Source organism: Diprion similis, chromosome 2 (assembly GCF_021155765.1).
Source record: "Diprion similis isolate iyDipSimi1 chromosome 2, iyDipSimi1.1, whole genome shotgun sequence".
NCBI lineage: Eukaryota > Metazoa > Arthropoda > Insecta > Hymenoptera > Diprionidae > Diprion > Diprion similis.
In genome coordinates, this window is record NC_060106.1 from 4972139 (window position 1) to 4981643 (window position 9505).

At 36.3% G+C, this 9505-nt stretch overlaps 2 protein-coding genes across 2 annotated transcripts; both read left to right on the forward strand.

Annotated features, from left to right (window-relative positions):
• The first annotated feature begins 8 nt into the window (after positions 1-8).
• LOC124416586 (cilia- and flagella-associated protein 58-like) lies at positions 9-7066 on the forward strand. Its single transcript, XM_046897789.1, has 10 exons — positions 9-2591; positions 2986-3072; positions 3163-3291; positions 3809-4041; positions 4150-4429; positions 4542-4774; positions 4889-5571; positions 5690-6204; positions 6403-6627; positions 6756-7066. Exons 1-10 carry the CDS (start codon positions 2556-2558, stop codon positions 7032-7034), a joined length of 2700 nt encoding a protein of 899 aa, XP_046753745.1. The 5' UTR covers positions 9-2555; the 3' UTR covers positions 7035-7066.
• A 17-nt stretch (positions 7067-7083) lies between these two features.
• LOC124416588 (copper homeostasis protein cutC homolog) lies at positions 7084-8814 on the forward strand. The gene is made up of 2 exons (XM_046897792.1): positions 7084-7468; positions 7815-8814. Exon 2 carries the CDS (start codon positions 7815-7817, stop codon positions 8532-8534), a length of 720 nt encoding a protein of 239 aa, XP_046753748.1. The 5' UTR covers positions 7084-7468; the 3' UTR covers positions 8535-8814.
• Positions 8815-9505: the final 691 nt, after the last annotated feature.

Sequence of the window (9505 nt, forward strand, 5' to 3'; positions counted from 1 at the left end):
TAATGTAAACATAGCTCGATTGATATATGCTGATTTGTGAAAATATGCAAAATACGAGTATGATATATTGTGTAAAATGAATACTGTGTAAATAGTAAAACGTGTCTATACGTGATTATGATAAATTCTTGTTTTTTTTTACCATTTTACAGAGTGATAGTTGAAATCTTATTTTACGGTTAGTACTTTCGGATAATTTGAACAGAAAGGATTCGACTAATTGACTGTAACGAAAATATAAATATATGTAACTTAGTTTAGCCGGTGAAGACAATATAGATTGATTGTAAACATAGATAGTGGCTTAAAACGTTATACAATAAAATAATAATTAATCATCAAAATATATATGTATGTTCAAAAAAGCGCATGGGCGATGAAAAACGAGGTGCAATAATAATATCCAACTTTTCAAGATCAACTGCCGACTGCGTTATGTGAAACTTTCCTCTAATTATCTGTACTTCTTTTTCTTAGTGGAGAAAAAAAAAAAAAAAATGAGGAACCAGCGAATTAGATTTCTTGTGCTGTAACAAGTGTATGAGTATAATTATAAATTTCTACCCTTACTGCGACAAGTTCACCATAGCGCAGACTCTCAGTCTGCAATTAAAAAAATCTGTTTCAATTTTCGAACGTAACTGAAAAGTTTATATGTATAAATTCAATACTGAGTTACAAATTAGTAGAGCACTGATCGATATACTGTAAAAATATTATTTTTCTTCCACATTAGAATAATTACAGGCATCAGATATTTACCTAATTAACAACTTACGCTTCTCTTTCACATAATTTACGTCGTATTATTGCTTCGCTTTGACAATGAAGTAAAGATACTCGTGGAATATTGTCTCTCAACATTCAAGTGATGACTTACTAGAGTTTCTAAAGGTTATATATGAAACTAATTTTTCGAGATATACATAGATGTAAAGTTTTATTACAAATAACTCAATCGAAGTTGACTCACATAATATTTCCAACCATTCCTACTTTGATAGAACAGTGTTCAAACAAAAATTCTGTATTTGGAACGCGGTTCAAATACATATTACATACACTTTCAAATCTTTGAAATCTCAATGAAAATTTCGTAACACTAATTCTTACGATATAAAGTTAAATAAATGTTTTCAAATGCTTTCAAACTTTCTCAAAATGTGTTCCAAAAATTATATAATATTTATTTTCATTACCGCGTATCGAGTACGAGATATAATGAAAATAAAGATGTAATAACATTCCTTGTAATTAAAAAAAAGTAGTGAAATGAGTTCGGTGCGTTTTGCTGAGTGATAAAAATCTACGTCATGAAAATGTGTAGCGAAAATCTTTTTTCCTTGTGACTAAAATGTGATGCCCAAAAAACTATATGCCGAATAAGGAGATTGTATAGGATCAAAGGAAAATGTATTTTTCACATATTGACGCCTTGTTAGAGAACACCCATGTATTCATTAATTGAATTAAGTGTAAAAAATTTTATCGTGAAATTAATCATTTTTGCTGAAAAAGAACACTCAAAACAACAACAAAATTAAAAAAGTTGAAAATTGCATACAAAACTATTATATGTATATACAGGTTATATTTAACATTACATTTCCGTTAGAATTATTTTTATATTATCTGTCCAATAGAATCGTTATTGTGTAAGGTATACGCATACGTTTTATGCTTTGGCTGACTATGCTCATATAAGATGAAAGCTAAAAATTGAAAAATAAAAAAAGAAATTTCTGAACTCTAAAGGTAATAATAGTATAGCGGTCTCAATAATAACAATAATAATATTTTGAAGGATAATAATCGTTTATAAATTTATGACATCGTTTTACAGTTTCTATATAAGCATATTCACTGTACCGGCAAAGAAATTGAAAAACAAATAAATTATAGTAATAAGAAAAATATTAATATTAACAATAAGAACATATGTATGTGCGCACGTAAAATAATGATTAGTAATATCGTATTGTGAATATGTGTTTGACCAATATTCGATATACTCTGGTTTTGGTTATAAACTTATATAAAAACATCAATGTAAATAAAATTTGTTATTTAAGACGATCAAAGATTCTTTACGATTTCCTATATACCGTGCCGTTTATTTTTTTATTATACTATAGAATATAACAACAAATAAATCTTCATACATATTTAACTAAAATTTGTCCCAAATTCGTTCTAAATCTCTCGATATTGATTCTGTGACCCTGTTAACACAGATAACCATATATAGGAACCCTACAAATTCCTATATCTATTCATTGCCATGGATGCGGATCAACAAAGTGCCATACCACCACACTCCGCGTCTGTGTAACAATCCAAATACCTTTGCAAGGGACATTTTCTTGTGCCACATTCGTCAAGAGTAGCCGGGCTCCAATGACAATGGAGAAGAAGAAAAGAAATTGCTTCATCCAGCACACGTACTGTCGATAATGCCAGGATTTTGAAAAAAAAACACAATCATTAACTCAAGAAAAGTTTGATCATTTTTCAGAAAAAAAAAATTCATAACACCCCGAAGCTAATCACAAAGCATGATGGAGATGGAAATATCCAGTGAAGTTGGAAAGGTAAGTTCCGCCTGCTCTTCTTTATTGTTTCTTTTGTTTTTACATTAGTAATGTCACGGTTTGACACTCTCGGATCATATCTCGTGTGATGTAACGTATATAATGAGATCTGTGTCAGTTTTTTCATACAAGATTTTACCAGACCCAGTAATAATTGTGTAAAACCTGTTGTGGAAATGGGAGACGAAGACGATGATGACGGTGAAGAAGAGGGTAGAAAATCGGAGAGAAGACTTACCGGTCCTATGCTTGCGATCTCAAAATTGGCTAAAGCAGCGCGATGCAGTTTCAACGAAGTTGTCATACTAAGTTTTATGTTTGAAGAGAATTTTTTCGACGCATAATAACTTTTGCCACATTGCCAAAAAATTGACCAGAACTGTATTTGTTTCAGGATGGCGGAAGCGAAGACGGCGAACGATCTTCGTCCCGAAGTTCCGCAGGAAGTACTTTTTGCGCCTTGGAAGAGGATTACGCAAAGGTGAGGGAAATTTTTTATTTTTTATTAGTAACTCTTCGTTAATAATTAATCCGTAATTCACATACGTTGAATTTTATATTCTGTTTCAAGATCCTTAAAGAGATGAAAAAGAACACAGCATTGGCAGCCTTCGAGACTGAGTACACAAGATTATTCGACGCATTGTATACGACCCATAGAAACGAACAACGTCTAGAAAACGAATGCGAGGACCTTCAGGTAACGGAATAAAAGATCATCTGCAGAAGTTCACTATAGTCAATACGGATTTCCAAATAATGCAGAGTGGCCACATAACTGGAAAATCTGGAAAACCTGGAAATGTCAGGGAATTTAAAAGGGGTCATGAAAAACCTGGAATTGTCAGGGGATTTTTAATTTGGTCGTGGAAAAAACTGAAAATGTCACTTTTCTATCATGGGAATTTGAAATGATTTTTTCAGGTAATAAGTTTCCTTTTTTTCAACGAGAAAACAAATTGGCTCAAACTGACGTTTTTTTTTTTACCTTATATTATACTTCAATTCGGATTGAATTTTGACGGATTATAGAGTTACTAAATTGAACGATTTAGGTTTTAGTAATTTACTAGAACTGGGAAAACGTCAGGGAAAACTAGGTTTTAGATACTGAAAAAACTGGAAATGTTATGGAATTTTTTCTCACAAATTTGTGGCCAACCTGCAGTGCGCGGTATAATCAACAAAATTACGTAACTCTCGCCTCGAATTTTCAGGAAGAAATTGATGAGTGCAAAACTCAATTAACTGTTGCGGAAAAACAAGCTGAATTATACCGTACGAAAATCGAGGAACTGAAGGAAGACATCGAAAATGCTTTGAAATTAGCGGACGCAGCTCACGGTCGAGAACAAGCGGCTCAGGAAAAGATTGCCAGTCTACGTTTGACGGCAAAAAAATTGAGCGATGAGTTGGAACAGAAGAACAGACAACATGGGATGGAAGAAAAGTTAGTTAATTAAATATGAAAAATTTTCAAGTCAGTAATTAACTTTTTGATTCCTGTATTTTTAACCATTTTCATCCTCCGACCGATATTATACGATGAATGCTGCAGAGGCACGGCAATCAGCAAGCAGAAGGAAGGTCTGCTTAAAGAGCGTGAAAAAATGCTGGTTGAGATCGACGGATTGCGCCAACGTATCGCGAATGCTGTAACAGTGAACGAGGAACTCGAAAGAAAGAACAGCTTGGTCGATCACAAGATGTTAGAGCTCCAGGACACTATAGAAACGCAGACTAATGATTTCTCGAAGGAACGCACTGCGAGAGAACGAGCCGAACAGACTATTCTGGACTTGCAAGAGGAATTGAGATTGAAGAATGTTGATTTGCAGGTATGTGAAGGAAACACGTTTAGACGCCGATTCTTGGCGATGGGTTAATTGGTAATTCGTTTTGATAGTTGAAACGTATTTTGGCTGATTTGGATTCTTAAAAAAATTTTAGAACACGACCAACATGTTGAAAAACTGTACCGCAAATGTGGCCAAACTTGAAAGCACGGTGAAAGAACAAAAACTTGCGGCTGAAAAACTGCAGAAGCAAATTGAACAATTCATGGTTAAAAGATTGAACGCTCAGGCTGAGATTGATAACCTGAACACGCAGCTGGACGAAATGAGTAAAGAGAATATCGAAAGAATTAAAAAAATAAAGGCCGTAGATCTGGAGAACAACAGGTTTGATCAATTAACGAATTACGGACTACAGTAGCTATAGTTTGAAAAATTCTTATTGGCTGTGAATCACTTTTCGGCATATTTATGTGACGGCAAGTCTTTGTATAACAACAGGTTGGTCAGCGAACTTGAGAAGTTGAAGTCCCAAAAAGAGGGTGCAGAAAAAAAGCTGTTCAAAGCTGAGTCTGGCAAGGCGAAGTTGGAAGCTGAATTGCACAAAGCAAAATCTGTGATGCAATCAATGGAAGCGGACATGGACAGGTGGATAAAGAAATCTGACAGTGATAAGAGAGCTCTGGAAGTGATGCGTCGAGAGAAGGACTTGAAGAATAAGGCCTTGACGACCGCGAGGTCGAACTTGAAGAAACAGGGCCTGTTGCTAAAAGTGCAGGAGCAGGCGAAAATAAAGTTGGAATCGGAGATCAAAGAATGCGTGACCAATAATCAGGCGTTAAAAAAGACTGAACAGTATCTGGAAAAGGAACGGGACAAGTACATCATAGAGGTTCAAGAATTGGCTCAAAAAGTTGAGAATCAAATCGATTTGGTCAAAACAAAGCAGATGGAGATATTTGATTACAAGAAACGTTTGGCCGAGGCCGAAACCAAGTTCAGGCAACAACAGAACTTATTCGAAGCCGTACGTGCTGACAGAAATACTTGCAGCAAATCTCTGATCGAGGCACAGGACGAAGTGCTTGACTTGAAGCAGAAATTGAAAATCATGAGCAATCAAATTGAGCAGCTCAAAGAAGAGATTTCCACCAAAGAGTCTAACCTGATCAAAGAAGAATTCCGTAAGTCATCCGCATTCTCTCTCTCTCTCTCTCTCTCTCTCTCTCTTTGTTTTTACTAATTAGTAGACACGATTTGTAAGAAATTCACAACTGCTTCTTGCCTTACATTGGTGTTAAGTGCTCGGAAAAGCAGAGAAAGAGAAGGACGCCCTGAAAGTGGAACTGCAGACGGCTCACAAAGACATATCAACTTTACGACACGAGATTGAGGAACGAAAATTGGAGGAAAAAAGACTGAGGCGGACGCTCCAAACTGCAGAGAACGATTTGGCTCGGCACAAGAAAGAAATTGAAATGATAATGAACGAGCGGGATATTCTCGGCACTCAGTTGGTCAGGCGAAACGATGAACTGAGCCTTCAATACAGTAGATTGAAAATTTTCCAAAGTACTATTCGGAGAGGGGACGCTCAGTACGCCCAGAGATTAGAAGACATAAGATTACTAAAACTAGAAGTCAAGAAATTGAGAACTGAAAAAGCCCTTCTCTCCAAGAGTATTATGAACGTCAGCGATTTGAGACAAGAAATATTTCACTTGGATAGAGATTTGACTCGAGAAAAGCTGAAGGTCATGGCTCTGGAAGAGGAAGTACAAAACCCATTGAACATTCACAGGTGGCGAAAATTGGAGGTACGAAATTCGTCATTTCCTTACCATTGGATTTATTGGAAAGATCTGATTGTTTCAGCTTTTTCTAAGTATGTCAATATTATCACAGCTAACAAATTCATGAAAAAATTGTTCGATCGAGTGTTTTAGTGTAGATAAATTGAATGAAATCGGAACTCAATTCGTGGACTCCTAACTGATTACATTTCATTCCCTCAGGGCTCCGATCCGGAGACGTACGAACTCTTGTCGAAAATTCAAATACTACAAAAACGCGTGCTAAAAATGTGCGCAGCGATGATTCAGAAGGAGAAAAAGATAAAGGAAGGTGAAAAACTGTACATGAATTTACGAGCCGTTTTATCTAAACAACCAGGTCCTGAGGTGATAATTAGCTTGCAGAAAACGCAAAAGGCACTGCGAGAAAGAGGAAAGAAGATGAAGGTAACCCGTGCAAAATAGTCAATATTACCTTGCGAAATGTAACGTAATTTCAAAGACATAATGAATTACTTTCGCCAGTATTCCCGTTTCGTTGAAATAAAATATTATTTTTATTGCATTGTTCGCAGTGTCTCATCGCGGAATTGAACATGAGTGAGTCACAGGTAAACGAGTACAAATTTGACCTTGAAAGAATGAACTCGGAAATGTGCTCGTTAAAGAATAAACTTTACGTTCAAAAGAAGAAAGAGCAACGAACCAACGAAGCAAAAATCATCGATCTATCCGAACCGATTTTACCCCCGGTTCCTATTTGTCACAAAAAGTTTTGCGGTGGCGGTTTCAACATGACCGTTCCAACGCCGCGAAACTGTTACGCGATAGAATCTGCTAATTTTTATAAATAATAACCGCAACGAGATAAATCTCAGCAAAGAAAACGATCGTGGTGTTGGATATGCAACAACTTTATCCATCGACCGGAAAGCGTGAAACGCAATTTTTACGCTCTTATCACGCTTGTCGCAGCATTCGCGTTCTAGCGATACCAACTTGTATATAAACATTATATCGTGTATACTGTAAGAAAAAAAAAATAATAAATCATATTTAGATATGATTTATCAACGAATACGGTGGAGTTATTGGTGGGTCTGAGATCAACTCGCAACGAGGGTTTCTCATGACCGAAAAATAAAAAATCACTCTTCGAGTAGTTCGAGTAGTCTTCGTCACGACCATGAATGGCGCTATTGAGCAATACACGTGATCCTGCGCCTTGAACGTGGCTGCAGCTGTTGTCGATAAATACAGTCATCGGGATTATCCAGAAGAAATCAAGGTAAATAAATGGTACAACTAGTCAGTTATTTTCTCCGTTAAAATACACCAAAGCTACCCGGTATTAACAAAACATCATTTGCTACGCAGATACGACGCTCTGTCAGCAGTTGCTGTAACTCGAAGGTCACACGTACACTCCTGATAACCCCGCTTATCTCTGCAATGGCGGGAAATTCGAATTAGATTTTTAATTGCTAATAACTTGAGGCATCGGATTTTTCGATTACTTTATCGCAGACTCACAGCCAACCGTTTTCTTCCTACAAATAATATTTTTCTTTCAATACTCATTTGTGATAATGAAACTCCACTTTCACGCAACAATGGGGAATTATATTTTTCAGATGGAGATCTGCATCGACAGCTTAGAGTCGGCCCAAAATGCAGTAAGGGGTGGAGCCATGCGACTGGAAGTATGTTCAGCTCTTTCGGACGGTGGACTAACACCAACTCCTGGCTTCGTTAAGGCTCTCCGTAAAATGACGAGCATTCCTTTGTATGCGATGCTCCGAATTCGAGGTGGTAATTTCGTTTACACCCCCGAAGAGATTGAGGCTATGCTGTACGATTTGGAATTATTGAAAACCGTCGGCGTGGACGGTTTCGTCTTCGGCGCGTTAACGTTCGAAAGAAAAATCGATAGCGAAACGAATAAAAAAATTGTTGACGCGGCGTCGCCACTGCCTGTAACTTTCCACAGAGCCTTTGACGAGGTCGATTCCAATCCGCAGTTAGCTGCCCGACTCATATCTCAGCTCGGATTCAAGCGGATTCTAACTTCCGGACAGAAAAATTCTGCCGAAGAAGGCTTGGACCTTATTAAAAGTCTCGCTTCCGCGGCTTCACCTGGCTTCACGATAATGCCAGGAGCTGGAATAACTCCGGATAATATTAGAAAAATCAAAAGCGAATCAATGTGCAATGAATTCCACGCCTCGGCCAGAAAACCGAAGACTGAATTTGGTACCAAACACAAAATGGGATCTGAGAAGGACTCAAACTCATTCATGGTCGCTGACGAAGAGACAGTCCGGCAGTTGGTTCTTGTTGTGAATAGAGCTTAAATCGGCCAGTTATACTAATCGTTGAATAATTTATAGAACTGCTAGAATTTAATTTATTAAAGAAATACAAAATTCAGGCAAGTTTGTGGTTTATTTTCTATAACCACAAACTCTTTTGAATGTGCCATCATGTAGACTGTGCAAAAGCATTTTGATACAAGACTGGAAATTGTCTACCACTTCGCTTATATATCTATAAGAAGGTCATGCATATAAGCATTGAATTTTAAGAAGACGTGACGAATTTCATGTGAAATAATTTTGAAATACAATCTCGACCCGTTTCATTTTCGATCAACGACTTACGAGTATGTAGCTTGTACTACAGGCGATACTGTATCAGGACGCAAAGTTCCAATTAATCTGCACTGCAGAACTGCGTCTTGCATACGTTGGAAAGATCAAAGTATCACGTGTTTTATCAGTCGCAATGTTCTCATTCTATCCGACAATGAGACGGCGAGCTATAAATGCTAATTAATTTTTTTGTACTGTGCACAATATAATTATTTGGTCTCGTTTAAAATCCAAGCTGGTTTATTTTCGAAGGAGCTTACAGATGACTTTTTATATGGCTGTTATGTTGAATTTATAATGAAAATATATATGGCATCAAATGTTTTTGAAATACTTAATAGGCAATATTTTTAGTAGACTTCAAATAAAATGTAATAAAATAAAACTTTGTATTTCCGATACTTTTGAAACGAAATGTTTGCTGTTAAATAATAATGGGTGAGTATCTAAAAGATATATTATATGAAATGCGTCTGAAATACTTCAAGAAATCTTTCAAATAAAACGTTTTTGCAGACCCTGACCTATTTAAAAAACACCACTTATTGGTATTACAGTGAGCAAGTGAATAAATAAGAGCAATCTTCGAATATTTTCACCTTTGCAAACAATTGTTTACAAATATTTTACCTAGCCTATCGCAACGTTGAGAATATTGCAAATATTATTATTGG